The 16,758-nt window shown below is 36.3% G+C and overlaps 1 protein-coding gene across 1 annotated transcript; it reads left to right on the forward strand.

Annotated features, from left to right (window-relative positions):
* Nucleotides 1-9,830: 9,830 nt before the first annotated feature.
* Nucleotides 9,831-16,701, forward strand: LOC147291593 (uncharacterized). The gene is made up of 6 exons (XM_086235742.1): nt 9,831-10,168; nt 11,879-11,951; nt 13,425-13,518; nt 14,993-15,115; nt 15,212-15,269; nt 15,698-16,701. Exons 1-6 carry the CDS (start codon nt 10,136-10,138, stop codon nt 16,199-16,201), a joined length of 885 nt encoding a protein of 294 aa, XP_086091868.1. The 5' UTR covers nt 9,831-10,135; the 3' UTR covers nt 16,202-16,701.
* Nucleotides 16,702-16,758: the final 57 nt, after the last annotated feature.

Here is a 16,758-nt window from a genome sequence, read left to right on the forward strand (position 1 = left end):
GTTGGGGTTTTCAAATTAGGGCTTTTGAAATTCGAGGCAATTGAACACAAATTTGTATACCAGTAGAGAGAGAATGTCGAGGGGAGAAGAATGGGACCGGAACCACTTCAATCCGCCGTCGGAATCGCCGGCAATGGCGGCAGTAAGTCTCGGACCTTCTCGGAGTCGATTCGCCGTCCACGATGGTCAGTTGGAGAATCGGAGACCACCATCACACTCACCACGTCGAGAGGAAGCTTCTGGAAGTGGAGAGCAGCTGCGACGTCGCCGGAATCGCGAAGTCACCGCCGGAGATGACGATCGGACTTCGGGCTGCATTTGGTTTTCTGTGGATTTTATGGGAAAGAAAAGGCCATGAATAGATAGAAGAGGAAGAGGCGAGAAGAACCCAACCGGTCCGACACCTCGTCGCCGCCGGAATTGACGGATCGCCGGCGAGAGAGCTCAGATCTGCTTAGACCCGATCTGGCGTCGACGTTTAGTTTCACGGCACGTGGAGGGCATAGGGAGGAAGAGGAAGGAGAGGCGAGTGTGATGGGACCGGTCTCGCCGGCAACCGTCGCCAAACGGCGGCGCACGCGCCGGCGACAGCAGCGGGGAGAGAGAGAGAGACGCAGAGGGGAGAGAGGCAACAGATAGGAGAGAGAGAGAGAGAGAGAGAGAGAGAGAGAGAGAGAGAGAGAGAGAGAGAGAGAGAGAGAGAGAGAGAGAGTATTAGTTGGCTGAAAATGAAAATAAAACAAAAGGGGTAAAACTGGAAAATTAAAATATGGGGAGTCAAAGTTGACTAGGTATTAGTTGACTAGGGGGTTTAGGAAAATATTAAGTGTAAGATTGGGGGTTATAAGAGAGTTAGATTTTGGGTGGAGGTTATGAGAGATTTTATCTCTAACTAGGGGGTTTATAATTATTAACATTATTTAATACACCCCTTCACTTTTTTCCTCAACTCTCTTTTATGTTGACGTACATTTGAAAACATTTAAGAAATTATAAATAGACCCGCTTAATTTGCTCACTTTACCCCACCCCCAGTTATTTTTTTTACCAAAATTTCTCACTTTATCCTTAATTAAATTAAGGCAATCTAAAAAACTTTTAATTAAAATAAAAAAGAATTTTTTTTAAAAAAACCCATTATAGAAAATAGGCTTTTTTTAAGACCTACTATAAAAAATTAGGTCCCAATTGTGTCCAACGCGCACAATTTTTTTTTTCCGCGTCAAGATAATTGCCACTATGGGACAGTTGAAATTATAGTCCCTATTGTTCAACAATGACTATTCTCACTGTGTAGCAACACCCAAAAAAGGCAATTTATATAAATTTTCTATATTTTTCTGCATAAACATGTAAAAAAAAAAAAGCATAAAACAAAAAAATTCAAGTGTTTGGAGTAAAAAATCCTAATTTGAAAAGTAACAAATCATGGTCACTGTCTAACAGTAACTATCAGTAGAGCACCTCTAAATCACGTGCGTGCAATCGACAAACTTCGGCCTCCATACTTCCAGATCGGAGGTCGACAGGTCGCCGGCCTCCTTCAAGGCTCTAGCGATGGGATATGGTGAAAAGAAGTTAGAGAGAGAGAGAGAGATAGATAGATAGATAGATAGATAGATAGATAGATATATAGATAGATCGACAGAAGATGGGTGAGCAGAGGATGATAGAGAGAGCATATCAAATAATGAGAGAGAGAGAGAGAAGAGAAAGAACATAGAGAGATCGAAATAGAGAGAGGTAGGAGAAGATCAAAGAGGGAGAGAGACCGAAACCTTTTTTTTTTTAAAGGTGGGTTTAAAACTAATTAGGTGGACCTTTTTTTATCATTTGGCTAAAATAGGTGGGTTAGCTTGTCATTAAGTAAGAGTCCAAAAGTAGACTTTATAATTATTATCTGAAATAAAAATTCACATACCCTACCTTACCTCACCCAATTCAGGTTAACCCCAAACCTTACCCCTTTTTCGGCTACCTAATTGTGACACAGATGACCGTACGACACCAATGATGCTGACAAATCTCATCGTAGACAACAACTTCCCTTTCTTTTCTTCAACCATCAGCTAAACATTCCTCTATAAATTTATATCAAACAATGGATTTTCTCACTAGAGGCAAATTTTCAAACAATGGATTTGCTAACTCAATCCATGCAATTAGACAAAAGTACAGGTGTCATTGGTGTCATTGGATTTTCTCACTAGTGTCATTGGCATCAAAGGGTGTGGCCGTCAATGTCCAGGATGGGTCGTCGTAAAAGGGGAGTGGTTTGGGGGTTAATTTGTGTGGGGTATCATCTAGGTATTTTTTTTAATAATTAATTTTGTATTTTAATTTAGATTCTTTAATTTTAATCGAGGTAAAGTGAGAATTTCTGTAGACATATTTGCTGGGGAGGGGAGGGGGGTCAAGTGAGCAAATGAAAGGGGTACGTCCATATCAAATTTCTCTATTCTTGGTCTTAAAGCTAGGAAAAGAATCGAGTTCTTTTTAAAATAAAAATAATATATTTATAGGTAGCAAATAATTAAGGGTGGTCGTATGCCCATTTCCATTCCTATTTCTCCACTTGCCTTATTTTGTCGACGCAAAAAAGCTGTATCCCACCCTCTAGTATTGTCAAACTTTCTCTACCATTTTCAATGATTATGCATGGCATACTGATCGAGTCAATGGTTTGGAATAAACCTAGTATCTGTTTACACCTTATTTTGGGCACTGGGCCGAAGTCACAGCTAAGCCCAACTGTTAGCACAATTAATGTTTAAGTTACCCAAGTCTGCAAGCCCATCCAGTCGAGGCCTAAGTCGAAGAGATTAATCAGGAAGAGTCCAGTACTGCCGAGAGTCCTTGGCGGACTAGGAAGTCTGAATAAGGCAAGAAGTGGATGACTTTGGCGTGAAGGAAAACCAACAAGAGTTCAAATGCAATAAGGAAAAGATTTCCTAAACCTTAGGGGATTGATCACTATATAAAGGAGGCATCAACATTCAGAAATCTCTTTCTCAACACATTCAACAACAATACAACTCAACTTTTCAGCACTCAATTCCCAGAAATCCAAAGTTCCCGATTACAACGTGTTCTTCAGTTTCTTCAGATCTTAGAACCTTGTTCTGCTAAGATTCCTGTTGTTCTCAGTATTGATTTAATTTTAAGGCTTAATTTCCTTTAATTTTAGTTTGTTTTTAGTATGAGATTTGTGGTTCGAACCACCATTGTTACTCAATTTCAAGATAATCAGATCATTCATACTTTTTATATTAAAGTTCATAGCTTTTCTTTGCATCCTACTACACAATTTCCAATCCATCACATATTTACTTTTGAGCACATAGTTATAGTTTCACCGAACACTTAAAGTCCTTGAGGATAAGGGCAGAAAACGAACCCAAGAGAGACACTTGTTCCTTGCTTACTGTCACTAGAACACAAAAGGGCTTTTATAGCACTCAAAAAACGCTATAAAAGCCCTTTTATATCAAAGGGCTATGACAGCCGACGCAATAATAGATCAAAGGTCTATTATAGCGTTTTTGGAGTGCTATAAGGCTATTTTATAGCGTTTTAGAAATGCTATCATACTACTTTTTCATTGCATTTATAAAATGCTATCATACTACTTTTTCATAGCATTTATAAAATGCTATCATACTACTTTTCATAGCATTTCTAAAATGCTATCATTAAATAATTATATAACTATCCAAAAATGCTATCATATGTGTTGTTAATATTTATAATACTATTATAGTTCTTTTCATTGCTTTTCCATAGCATTTTTTCAATGTCATTTTTTTGTTTTCTTTCAAGAGTAAATTATATAATGTTGTTAATAATAAATGGTAAAACACATCTCATTAAATGATCCTCAAAAGAATCAATTAAATATATTACATAAGGCTCCATAAGTACAATAATGTCTTATGTTTTCCCTATATAATAGTAATGCATATATTAGGCCCTATAGTAACAAACACAACTAAATCAATTTGATACTTCTCATAAGCAAGCATCCAATTCCAATAGCTGAGTGTCCCTAAGCTGCCAAAAAGAAAAGACCAATTATAAGAAACTAATAAAACAAAATTACACTAATAAAAAATCAGAATGGGTAATTGGGCTAGCATACAAGAAGAACACCAAAAGTCAAGCATTTGAGCTAGCTAAATCAAAACAAGTGCTTGAGCTATTAAATCAAAACAAGTGTTTGAGATAGCTAAATCAACACATGTTATATCCATTCACATTATCCCTCCACATTAGCATATTTAGATCCCTCCATATTAGCATATCTAGATATTGTGCAGGAAATCAAAACCAAACAAACGAACTGTGTTGTGGCCCATATCTACTACATATTTAATTAACTAATAGAATATTTTTCCAATTTGGCCAAGCTTCAATTTCATACACAAGGTTCACTAACTGATATATATATATATGTAACATATTTGGAAGACATTCAAATGACTAATGTACTTTCCAAGATAGATAAAACAACCCATTATCTTTTCCCCACAAAAAAACTGCATTGAAAAGTCAGATTCGACAAGGTAGCATCCAAACAAGGGACAATATATAGGTCACCCCAGGGTGCACCTCCATATTCACCCCAAGACATTTATATGACATATTATTAGAGTAAAGCTAGAGAAAAATACAGTAAAGAGAAACACATAGCTACTCCTTGTTTTTCATGAATCCATCCAATTGTCATAATCTGTTAAGTAATAAAAGTAAGTTTTAGAGTACAAGTATTTTTTACTTAACAATCATCACTGTATTTGGTAGGGCATATGATGCAGGACAATCAGAGAAAGAAAGAGCTAAGCATTCTGTAACAGATTGCAACATAAATGCAGGACAAATCAACTCAAAGAATGTCTGTAAAAACTTAGCAGTAAGTAGGGATGTTTTAATCAGGATAGAAGCATGATAGTGAACCATATGATGAATTGCAAAACATTTCCACCTCTGCAAATAGATCCATTTGACAGGATTTATAGTGTATTGATACAAATCTTAAAGGTTGCAAAATTAATATACAACTGGAAAGAACATGTGTGTGTGTGTGTGTGTGTGTGTGTGTGTGTTAGTGTGTAGTAGAAGCAAGGAAAAGATATATACCGCCCATTTATCCACCAAACGTAAACCTGGGGCACTTTTTCTTGTCTTTAAAATACATTTAGGGCTTGTAAGATCTGCCATTGCCTGCAGGCAACACAAATGATGAAATCTCTCCCTTTACACATCCAACAAACATATTATAATAATACATATTTAATAGGCATAACATGACTCAAGTTATTAATCTCTCCTCTTCATTATTTTACAGCTTGGCATAGTTTCAGAGAATCAGAGAATCAGAGAGAGAGCACATATATAGTTTCTAGTCAATTAATACACAACCAAACACAACAGACATGCTTAGCATAACAAATAATGGAATTTATTACCACGCAAGAAATATTAATTGTGTCTTATTCAAGGAATCATTAATTTGGTGGATTGACTCCTCCTACTTGGGTTTTCAAATTTAGGACACTAATATTAGATAAAATTAAGAGCATGGCATGAAGCGATGTCACCCATTGTTCAGAAAGTTGTGCATTTGAAACAAGTTCAATGAAAATTAAAGACAATTACAATACAAAACTTGTTTCTGTTAGCATTTAATCCTATAGTACAAGTACAATACAACATAAAATCTGGATGTCAAGGTAGGACAGGAAGTTCCACCTTGTCAAAGGAAAAGAAACTCACCCACCCCTACTCCACATTACATAACTTCAAAGGAATGCTCCCACATTGCCTCTCGAGAGCTTCAAGATCTGCTTTTGAGGGTGGATGGCCACAAAAAGAGAAGTTTATATAAGAATGAGACACTCAGATCAATTAATAGAACAGAGAATCTGATTTAGTACGTAGTTAGATGGAAGAAAAAAAATTTTCTTCAATAATTAGGTTTTCTCTAGCCTGATTAGCTAGAAAGGACTGAAACATCTCAACGAATTGTAGAGGGTTAAACTGATTCTAGTTGTGCTGTGCTTGGTTGACTCGTTGGGGAGGCATCTTGTTAACGATACTAAAAGAACTAAACAAACATGATTCAACAATTTTGAAGGAAAAACAAACATTTGGAATGATAGAATGGAAGTCAATGTGAAAAGAATATCACACAAAGGACTCAAAAGATCATATGACTAAAAATGAAAAAATATTTCGAAGGGAAAATTTGAGGAAAAAGACTCCAACTTATGTGTCGGAACCAGATCAGGACTCCTTCAAAAGTACATTCGTTAGGACTAATACTTTACTTAAGCGTCAAATGAGGTTGTTTCGTCAATTTAAGCCAAACAGCCGCTAGTTTTAGGGGTAAAATGGTCACTCTACTCACCATTAAAAAAATTATAATAATTACAAAATTAATTGTTAGAAAATAGAAAAAAAATTAAAAAAAAGATGCAAACCCTCTCACTCCCTCAACCCCGACCTCCCTCACTGCCACCATCTGCCACTGCAACAGCCTCTCCCCGCCGACCACATTCTCTCTCTCTCTCTCTCTCTCTCTCTCTCTCTCTCTCTCTCTCTCTCTCTCTCTTTCAGATCAAAAAGCTCGACCGCGCTTGTCAGTTGGCCACATTCGTCTCCGCTGCAAGGAAGGACGACTGCTACCTCAATCTGGCTTCCTCCAATTACGCCCATCTCGAGAAGCAGCTTGAAGACGCTTGAGAGGCTGAGGATTTCGACACCGCCAAGAGGCTTAGTGACAGTCTTGCTACTGCCAACGACTGCAAGTAAGCTATCCTTTTCGCCCTCAAAGACGCTGAGGCCTATTGCGATGCGGTTGACTCCCAAATGCATGAAGTTCTTCGATCCCATATCGTTGCTGAGGAAGAATGTGCATCTTTCATTGGGTTTGTCGCGCCCAGTAGAGAGAGAAAGATAGTTAGACAGAGAGAGAAAGAGAGAGAGAGAGAAAAAAAAAAGTGATGTGGAGTCATTAACAAGGGGGTGGGGGTGGGGAGGAGGGTCTTCTCCTCCCCCCCCCCCCCTTTTCTTTTTCTTCCTTTAATTTTTTAATTTTTTTTTCTATTAGTTTATTTTTTTATATTTTTTTCTTCTTTTAGTTTGTTTTTTATTTTTTTATAACTATTTTAATAATGAGAACTGTCAATTTCGTCCTTAAAAATTGATCACGTGCATTACACATGTAATCAATTTTTTATGGAAAGTGTAACGGACTTAACGGAATAACCTCATTTGATGCTTTAGTGAAGTATTAGTCTTAACAGATGTACTTTTTGAGGAAGAGGCTTGAATTGGCTCCGACACATAAGTTGGAGTCCTTTTCCTCATTTTCTCTATTTCAAATATGAATTCTCGAAAGGAAAATTCTCAAAAGACTCTGAGTTGGTATTCTAAAAAATATTTTTTGGAAAAATTCTTTGATACCACTTTTTTGTGACCCCCTTAACTTGGATATGCCACAATGACACCTAGCTTGAGAACACTCAAGACTATAACACTCGTACCCTGAGTATTATAATCCCAAATATTCCTAAATAGGTTAAGCCTTTTGAATTTAAGTAAAACGGGTTGAATCATTTATTTATTAAAGCCCTTTGATTGCCAAAGGAAATAAATAAATTTTATAAAATTTATTTATTTATAAACCAACCCACCAAGGTTATAAGTATGACAAAAGTAACCTTGTGGTATGTACATAGAAGGATATTCAACATATTACAAAACAACCAACCTAAGGATAGATGACATATGTCCAAAATATATATATAGGTCAACACTAAACAAAAGATAGTGGTAATTAGAAAAGAGATCAGCAACAACATAGACTTGTCCAAAGAGAGGATCTAATTATAAACTAGTAAGATATTAGAGCTGACAAGAAGAGAGGCTGCGCTCTCAATCCAAGTCATCAACCATAACGTGATATGCACTCAAAGAGAATAGTAGGGACTTAGACATCACGTCATTCAGATACTTTGTTGGTATGACCTTAATATTTATTTAAGTTGATTGATTAATTAATTAAAGCTAATAGTCCCCATTAGTATCCCATAGTTAAGTGTGTTCACGCTAGGACAATACTAGGATGAGTGACCTACTGGAAAATGCTCAACTCCTAGCGTTGAACAATATCAACTATCATGATAGTTGTGATCAATATACATATATTTTGATCCTCAACATCATCTTTTCTTTTCGGTTTCCCAAAGTATTTGTGTATGTGTGAGTCTTTGTATTTTATTTCGATTTGGTAATAAGATCACAATTAATCTAGAACTATTTCTAATTAATTGCTCTTGGACTCTATATATCATGTTGACACCTAGCCACAGTTTGGCCCCCAAACCAAATAGAATTAGCCTTAGAACATATTTAGGACTTGTTTGGCACTGTTTCTTAGAAGCGTTTATAATCAATAGAGTTTTTGCTAGAAGCGCTTCTGCTCATAAGCACATACAAATTTTTATAAAAATTCCAAGTGCTTTTTGAGGAAGCACCTGTCATGTGTTTCTCAGAAAACTACTTAAAAGCGTTTTTATAACCAAGAAGCACTTTTATTTATTTATGCAAAACACAACCAAAAACGCTTTTACCAATTCTAAAAGCAGTGCCAAATGGGCCCTTAGTTATGATTGCAATACAGTATGATCATTCTCTTATCTATGTCCCTATTACATTTTGGGGTATGAAACTCATGTCAAATCCCATGTTTGAATAAAATCAACGTGTGACTCTAATGCTCTTGGTAGAGGCTTTGTGAGTCTTCCTCTCCAAGGAAATAATATATTTATCCCCAAGCCTGTATTATTAACATGACATACAACAATTGAGGTGAAAATATGTACAAAATACTAACCTTGAAAAGATAAATGAAAGATAAATGAAAGTTAAGCTACAATAAGATTACATAACCATAATCTATCAACAATTCAACATCAATAATTCACAAATTAAAATCCATAATCCATTGTAATAAAATAAATAATCCATAATCCATAAATAATAGTCCATATAAATTAAAATTTATGATATATATTAATATATTTAATATTAAAATAAAAATAATAAATATATATAATCTAGGCGGGTATGGGGTTCAGGATATCCAAACTCGACACGAGGCCCTATTTAATTCCCCAAACCCGCCCCATTTAATATCTCCATTTGTGCATTAGTTGGATCCGGTCTCCATAGGGACCCGACTCCCCAAACCCCACCATGTATGGCACCTTTCAGGTAGCTCCCCACTAACAATGATCTAGTAATTAATCTGAGTGACACAACTCATGATTAATTTCAAAAGGTTGCTAGAAACACCAATTTTAGTCAGAAAATAATGAATAAAACTCCACTATAGTCTTTGGCAAGATCAATCTTCTTGGCCATAAAACCTCTCCTAGTCTTAGACTTCTTAAAAGGCAAAGTGAGAAGTTTGAATCTATGGAAAAACCGAAAAAGTGGGAAGTTTATGTAAAATTTTGTGTAAGGGGTCAACTCAAGTCTGATAATGTTTACCCAGCCATCTAGGTGGGTTAATACAAAATTTCTCTTTACAATATTCTGTCTACAGAAGTTAAATTTAATTACTACTCATGTGGAGTGATTGCGACCGTTAGATGCATTAACAGATAAGATTGATATGTTGGTACACCAAGTAACCATAGCCTCGCATGCAGAGGATTGTGCAAGCCCAATCAAAATATGCCACGCAAAAATAAAACTGACGACCTTGAATAAAATATTCGCAAGCTGTTTTACAAAATGCCCTGACTCGGTTGGCTTGTCTCGAATCTAAGGCAACACAGTCAGTCCTATCTTCATCTCCGCTTTGTTTTTGTTTTTATTTCGTCAAACTCGTACGGACGGATATTCTGTTGCAACCAAAAACCGGCTTTTATTTGTTTTTTAAATTATTATTATTATTTTTAAAAAATTTTCCAAAGTAAATAATCGTTTCGGATCTGAGATGGGTCTGGTGGATTTTATACGACAATGATGATTGCAATCATTTTGTGGTTCTGAAAATTCGATTCTCTTTCGGTTTTTGTGTTGTTGTCTTGCCTTTCGATTTAATTAATGATTCAAATCTGACGCCATGAGGAAGAAGCTCGATACCCGTTTCCCTGCTGTAAGTCCTTCTATGTCTCACTCTATTCGCTCTTTTTTTAGGGTTTGTTTTAACTTTCGAGTTTTAATCTGTTTGGTTGCTGAAAAAATGAAGGAAAAGAAGAGAAATTATTTGATTGCAGTGTCCCTATGCTTTTCGTACGTTTCATTAACTAAAGTAACGAAGCATTTTTTGTTGATTCGAATTATTTGGTTCAAGTTTCAATTTTTCTTTTTGGGGGTTTATGAGATATCTGATCTGGGTCTTGGATTTCTCTCTCTAGACTCTAATTTCTTTGTCTTTGCTGTTATTCTGATTTTAGCTAAGAATTGGGTGATGGGTGCTTTTTGTTTTGGCTAATCTGATCTGGTTCTGGAATTGGTTTCTTATCCTTGATATTGCTTAGTGTTAAAGTGAATCAATGGGTATTTCATTCATGGGGATTTTAGTGCATATATGGTCTGATCATGCTTCTGTGCTCTTCTGATGATGTGGTTTATTTTTTGGTCAAGATGAGCTGATGAGTGCATGACTTTTTAGGCCAATACGGTAAAATCTGATCTGGTTATAGTGATATTTTTGTTTTTTAAGATTGTAAAACCACTTGAGAGAAATTTTTATTTCTGGGGGGTGAAGAAAAAGGGAAAAAATGAGTTTGCTTCCTCAATTACATTGTAATCCATACTACACATGATTTCAGGAATCTGTCAGGCATTGGTTGACTTAGGTGCTTAAGAGTTGCAATGGGGTTTTGGTGTAGATCTTAGGTTTGAAACTTAAATATAGGAAAAAGAAGAAAGAAAGAATGAATGGAAGAATGATTTTCATTTGAAAATTTATGGATCTGTTTTGGAAACTTTTCTAGGTATTTATTGTTAACTTGATTGAATTTTTAAATGGATGAAATACAACTTGGTATTTTATGCAGTGTATATATGTCATTTGCAGTATTTAATGCTTCTTCTCATTTGGAATCAAGATGGGATTAACCTCTCCAGAAAATTTTTAGAAATCATTACTTGTAAAATTTTGCATGTACAAATTGTGGGCAAAGATTGAAATGTGAAAGGACACAACCTTCTTTTATGCTTAAGGTAGATTGTATCAAGAAAAATGGGTTATGGCTCTATGGTAGCTGGTCATATTGCCTTTGACAAGTTTTTCAATTTGTGTTCTTTCTCTCTCTTGAGATGACATCTGTCTTATCCATTTCCGTTTTTTTGTTTTTGTCAAATGCTGCCTCTCTTCCCTTCCCCTCAACCGTAATCTTTATGTTCTCAAATTGAAATGTATTGTTAAAGACAAAATCTTTCTGGTTTTGGTTTTCATAACTGTTGAGTTTTCGATGTAGCAAAAGTCCCTTTTCTTTCCTTTTCCTCTTCTCTTACTGGGTTTCTTTGGTGTTTGATGTATCAAGTGCGTAAATATCCTATTGGCTTCCAGTGGCACAAGTGTCTTCGTTATATAGGATTTCTTTGATACCACTTGTCATGTACTTCAAAGAGGCTATGTATGACTGTGACTGGTTTCTAGAGAATCCCTTGTCTTGGCCCAAGTATGTTACCACTTTTTTTTTTTTAACAAATCCTAAGTATGATATCTGCATTCCACTTCGGATTTAAATAATGACAAATATTGATTAGTTTGGTAACTTTAGTTTAGTTTAAAAGTATTACATGAACCTCACCCCTTTAATATGGATGATTCTGATACAAAATTTTCATTTGGCAGGCCCGGATTAAAAAGATTATGCAAGCTGATGAGGATGTTGGGAAGATAGCATTAGCGGTGCCCGTTTTAGTTTGTGAGTAGTTCCGACTAACTTTTTTTTTTAATTAGAAACAAGGTTTCATTAAATGAAAATAAAGAAGTACATAGTACAATACAGTGGACAAGATGTCCACCTTCTTAAAAGTTCCTAGATAACAAGCTCAAGGATATTATACGGACCAGACAAACAAATAACAATAGTATTGTAAAACAGCCATAGAAAACACATAAGCTCTAGACCCTAGTATAACAGCAATAATGAAGCCCTAACACACAACGGCCTCCCAATTAGATAGAATTGTATAAAACGAGTAGTCCCTGAATGCTGGAGTGATTGACGACCATAATGAAGCCCAAAAACAAACTCTCTCCCACAGATTATCCACCTCTTTCCCCCTAACATCATCAAAAAACCTTTTATTTCTGTCCAACCAGATTACCCACAAAGCAGTCATCACTGCACACCTCCCCAACACCACACCCTCTTCTTCCCCTCAAAGAACTTCAATCTCTGCGACAGCAAAGCAGCACAAGAATCCGGTGTCTCCCACCTCAACCCACCCTCCATGAACAGCCTCCACCACAAGGAATGTACGATAGGGCAATGTAGAAATAAATGATTCATACTTTCTGCATCCCTTCTGCACATCACACGCCATTGAGGAGATAAGCACCAATTAGGTCTCCTCTTTTGCACCATGTCACAAGTATTCACTTTCCCATGAGCAATGACCCAAGCTAGAACCTTTACCTTTGGTGGTACTTTACCCTTCCAAATTGCTTGAGAGGGATAAAAAAAGGATAAAGAATTGTCTTCCAATGACTGCCGTGAATAATAATTGCAAATGAATATTCTTGATGGCTCCAATTTCCAAATCCCCTTATCCTTCCTAGATGGGATCAATACCACATTTTCTTAAACGACTAGAAATTCACCCAACTTCCCTGCCTCTTGATCATTCAAATATCTTCAAAAACCAAAATCCTAAGATAATGGAATAGAAGAGGCAAAAGATTGATTCATACACAAACTAGCAAACCAAATCATTGTAAGATTGCGATGATCTGTTTAATCAAGGAAATTGAGAAGAAAATTCTGTTTCCCCCACCCAACTCTCTTCCCAAAACCTCACCCTCCCAACCCCAAATTTGCAGAATGATTGAACATGAATTAGGCTTTGAGAGATGTCTTTCCAAGGGCATCGACTTGAACCTCTAATCACAATGTTGGAATCCCAGCCATTATCATGCAGCCCATATTTGCGACAGCATACCAAAGAGTATCCGTTTCCATCTCAAAACACCATAACCATTTGCCCAGCAAAGCTTGGTTTCTCTTCACCAAATTCCCGATTCCTAGGCTACCCTTCTCTTTAACTTACGATACCACCTCCCATCTCACCAGTAGTTCTGACTATCTAGGGTAGTTAATTATAGAGTGCAGGGTTCTCTTATTTTTTTATTTATTATTTGTTGCTTATACTTCTCTTTTTGGTTATTAATGCAGCTAAAGCATTAGAGTTATTCTTGCAAGACCTTTGTGACCGTACATATGAGATAACTCTTCAAAGAGGAGCTAAAACCATGAATGCAGTGCATCTGTAAGTGAAACATTGAACTTCCTTTTTGGTTTTTGTATTTATTTTTGGAATAAAATAACAGAACAACTTTAAAGTGAAAAGTACAGCATCAGTATTCACCAAAAAAAAGGTACAGCATCAGTGAATGGGCAGTGCACTAAATGTACAATAATCAACTATCGACCAGCTAACTATTCAAACCTACTACAACAAACACATAATACAAAATTACAAAGGCCTGAAGAAAAATTGGCTTCCCATTTTGCATAAATAAAGAGAACTGTATATCTCTAGATTCTTTAGAACCCAGTGCCTAAAATGAAGTTAGAAAGTGCACTCTATCCACCAAGAAATCTACCTTGTCACCTCTTCTTTCAAAGATCCTAAAATTCCTTTCCAACCAAATCACCTAAAACACAGCCAACAGAGCATGGGTCACAAAACTTTCACCTTTTGCCAAAAGCACAAAAATTCTCAATACTTAGAGAAACACAAGCTAGAATCACCCGGCTTAACCTTGCCAGAAGCTTTTTATGCAGGTTGAATACCTAATATCTTCTAGGGAGACTTAGAGTCCAGTCCATTTTATGAGTCTTTCTTAAACTAAGATCGGTAGTGATTTAGGGTTTTTAATCAAGGTCTTCTTATTTTTCTTCTTTGACGGTCCCGGAGTTAAAACCTAACATAAAGCCTTTACAAAGCCCACTCTACACCCTAGGAGGGGAAATACCCGTCAAATCAGGGGAGGACTTTATTATGAATTAAAAGGATTTTCTTATAAATTAAAAGGATTTTTTTATGAATTAAAAAAAATTTATAATAAATTAAAAGACTTTATTATGAATTAAAGGATTTTCTTATAAATTTTAAAACACTCCCGGTCTTCATCTAAAAACTATTTTTCTAAAGGACCCGAGCCTAATTATCTCTATTTTCTATCTCTTGAAGAACCTCACTGAAAACTAAGATTATCTAGTTGCCCTTTTAGCACACTCAAATGTGTTGTGTTTATGTAGTTGCATTTTTTTGTCAAAAAAAAAAAAATGTTTGTACTAGAATCAATTGCCAAATATCATGTGGCCCCAGTTATCAGTTATCAAAAGTCAAATCTAATTGGTCAAATTTTTTAATATTTATGCAAAAGTAGTATGCGTAATTCCATTGTAAGTACATTGACCAAGAGATGTTTAAAATCATATACCAGCTTTAATTTTGGTCTTGCTTTTAGTCCTAAAGGAAAGAAAAAACTAAAAATTAAAAGGATATGGGCTTGCTCTGTATTTATAAATTCCTATTGGTTAGTTGTCATGCACAATATATGTGAACTTCTGGAACATCAACTATCTCGTGCAAAATTACACGTCTTTTTAGGCAAAAATCTTTATGGTTTCTTACTCATTATTATCACTTTTTCTTCTCTCTCTTCCATTTTTTTTAATTAGAATGCATCTTTCTATCAGATTTTTCAAAGCTAATTACTCTATGTTGATTGCAGAAAACATTGTGTACAGAGCTATAATGTGTTTGATTTTCTGAGGGACATTGTAAGCAGGGTTCCTGACTATACTCATGGTCATTCTGACGCTGGTGCTGATGACCGAACCATCTCAAAGAGAAGGTAAAAACGTGCTCTACATCTGTTAATTTTTGCATTATCATAAATCTTAACAGATACAGTTATTGAATCTACTCATTGATGTATTTGTTCTGTCAGGAAACCACCGGGTGATGAATGCATTGACAGTGATGAAGAGTTGAAGAGGAGCAAGATGGTAACTGTAGTAGCTCCCAACAAAAGTCATTCCTTTTATGTTCTTAATTTTTTTCATATAACAATATGCCAAGTTTTATATGTCTCCATAACATACAACCAACTTCTGTGCTCGTTAAATCACTTGAGTTATAGAGATCTCTCTGATTTCTCTGGTTCACTATTTGTGCTATTTCATGGCTGGAACACTTTCTGTGACGATTTTTCTGGCTTCGTTAGGATGTTTGAGTTGAGGCTGGACTTGAATATATCTTCTGACTATCTGAAACAAGTTTGTTATCAGCCTATCAAAAAAAGAAAGTTTGTTATGCGGATTTTGGTGTTGCTTTCTTGTTACTTGGATTGAATGAGCTGATAACTTATTATTATATATATGGAATGCAAAGAGTTTGACTGATGGTGAAACTTCTTTTTACTTCTTCCCTGCAGCTTGAGTTGAACCATGGCAGCAGCAGTGGCAGAGGAAGAGGCCGGGGCCGAGGACGAGGCCGTGGACGTGGTGTTCGAACAACTGAAAGAGAGACTTTGCACCATGAGACTGAATCTGAACCCTGCACATCTCTTCAGCACAGCACCAAACCAAATAATATAAGCCCTGGAGCGGTGGTGGATGATGTTTCCGAGTCAAAAGAGTTATTGAAGGAAAGTATCAATGCCCCTGATGAATCTGATGCAGCAGTTCGAAATTTTGACCTGAATGCCGATGTAAATGAGAATGAGGACACAAAAGCCTCAGCAACAGCAGCCCAAGCCCAAGCCTCATCAACAGCAGCTCAAGCCTCATCAGCTGGACCTACTTCTGAGACTAAACATGAAGAATACCCTGGATGGTCTCTTTCTGATGTGGACAAAATGGCCATTGACCCTCTTCAACTCGCACATCTGAGCACAAGGCTAGACGAGGTTGAGGAGGACTACGACGAAGAGGGCTAAATTCCAGTTGGAGGCTTATTGTCCCAAAATAAGCTACTGAGATCAAGATCAATGGGAAGCTGTTGAAGGAAACTTAAATAAAAGTGTACAAAAGCTGGAGTAGTGACCTATTCATTGGAGATGAAATGGCCTATGCACTTGTCCCAATGAGGACTTGGAATTTCTTTTCCGATCAAATGTTACTATCCTAGCATTTGCTAACATCCATTCCAGAGGTAGCTTTTCCTGACAATGGCAGAGAGGTTAGTCTCTGCACTTGACTCTTTGATCAGTGTATGAAGAATATGGCACCCTGGGATAGTGGTGGATTGCCCTATGAGTGGTTTTCCTTTTTAATTTATTATTTTGTAGACTTTAGTACAAGTAGGTAATCTTATGGCAGTTCTCTTGTGGAAGGTAATAGTTCTGTGGGGCTTTCTAATTTATATTCTGACCTCTTTATGGGTTATTAATGATTTCCGTAAATTCAATGAAATTCGATGGGTATGGAATGACTGCAATGATGTCTGATTGAGTGGGAATTGTTCTGTGTGCATGACATTCTTGATTCTTCCATG

This window comes from Dryas octopetala, chromosome 3 (genome assembly GCF_963921425.1).
Source record: "Dryas octopetala chromosome 3, drDryOcto1.1, whole genome shotgun sequence".
Classification (NCBI taxonomy): Eukaryota; Viridiplantae; Streptophyta; class Magnoliopsida; order Rosales; family Rosaceae; genus Dryas; species Dryas octopetala.